The sequence below is a fragment of the Caenorhabditis briggsae genome, assembly GCF_000004555.2.
Source record: "Caenorhabditis briggsae AF16 supercontig from assembly CB4, cb25.NA_200, whole genome shotgun sequence".
NCBI classification, from domain to species: domain Eukaryota; kingdom Metazoa; phylum Nematoda; class Chromadorea; order Rhabditida; family Rhabditidae; genus Caenorhabditis; species Caenorhabditis briggsae.
In genome coordinates this window covers 12278-13704 of record NW_025543264.1, presented here as the reverse complement: position 1 = coordinate 13704, position 1427 = coordinate 12278, and the positions used below count along the sequence as shown (strand labels likewise).

General features: G+C 38.4%; 1 protein-coding gene across 1 annotated transcript in view; it reads right to left on the bottom strand.

The window, feature by feature from the left end:
- Positions 1 to 37: 37 nt before the first annotated feature.
- The window catches only part of CBG24641, a gene marked incomplete at both ends in the record, with an annotated part of 10102 nt that continues 8712 nt past the window's right edge, over positions 38 to 1427 (bottom strand). Inside the window, one exon of the mRNA XM_045240904.1 lies at positions 38 to 280. Within this exon, the coding sequence (XP_045091383.1) occupies positions 38 to 280 (243 nt within the window). The remainder of the gene's footprint in view (positions 281 to 1427) is intronic.

Sequence of the window (1427 nt, the reverse complement as noted above, 5' to 3'; positions counted from 1 at the left end):
AGTGTCACATAGTTTCGAAATGACTGGTTTCGAAATGTCACATAGTTTCGAAATGTCGCGGTTTCGAAGTGTCACATAGTTTCGAAATGACTGGTTTCGAAGTGCCACATAGTTTCGAAATGACTGGTTTCGAAGTGTCACATAGTTTCGAAATGTCTTTTATGGCATGGCCTAGAAACAACCCTACCTGGCGACGTTCGTCCACTACTCGACGCTGGCGGCGACGGCGATCGACTACTTCGGACACTCTCCGGACTGGCGGCTCGGCCACGAGCACCTCCTGCAAAATGTTGATGTTCTATTGGATTTCAGAAAATTGACTGGGCGGGAAATTCAAATTTTTTCCCGAAAATTTCATTAGAAAATTTTGCTTTTTCAGAAAAAAGAATGCAGTGAGATGGAATGAAAATTAGTCATGATTTGTTTACCCAATCGATTCAAATCCAGCAGTTCTTGTACGGCTTGCGGGCTGACACGATCTCGAGCGATTCCGGAGAACATTGAGACTGATGGGGAGGAGTTTCTGGAAATGTTGAGGGGTGCGATTAGAGGAAATAACAGATTTTGAGTTATTTAATGTACCGTATCACTTTGAGCTCAATTATCTCGGTTCCTAGAAGATATACCAGAAATATGTCAACTGATAAAATGGTTATCATGATATCAGATGAATTTTATCAGTTGACAAATTTCTGGTATCTCTCATAGAGCTCGAGATAATTGAGCTCAAAGTTGACGCTTTGTGTGGCAGTCTATTAGAGGAAATACGGTAGGAGGATTGAAGGACATAAGTTGAGTCTCTAGACAGCCAAATCCATGAGAACCCTAAAATTTTGTCCAGAATTAAAACAAAAAACGAAAATTCAGGAAATTCAAAATTTCAGAATTCTAGAATACAAAATTTCAGAATTCTAAAATACGGAATTTCAATAAGTCAGAAAATCCCATTTTTGAATTTCGGTGAATTTTCCGAGAGTTTCAGTCGGACCAGTTTTGTGGACCACTTTTGAAAAACTTTAAAAATTTGAAACTATTCCAAAAGTCCCAAAAAAATGATCCCAAAAAATCCTCCGTTTTGAAGAATTTCAGCATTTTCCAGGCCAAACTTTTCTAATGGTTTTTTTCAAAATTTCGCCCAAGAAAGCCCCCAAAAAGGACTCCGGGACGTTTCAGAACCCGATGTTTCGGAACTTTTCTCCATTATTGTATAGTGATCCTTGCACACCAAATGAGCATTGCTCATTTCATATTTGTGCTTTTCTGCTTTTTTTATTCATTCTCATCTACCGTACTCCAACTAAGGCTTCACACTCAGAATCTCTCAAAAATCGAAAAAAATTGAAAATTTCAAAAACAATGTCTAGAAGTACCGGCGAATATGAGTCTCATTTTCGCGTACTTCTAGACATCGTTTTTGAAATTTTTCG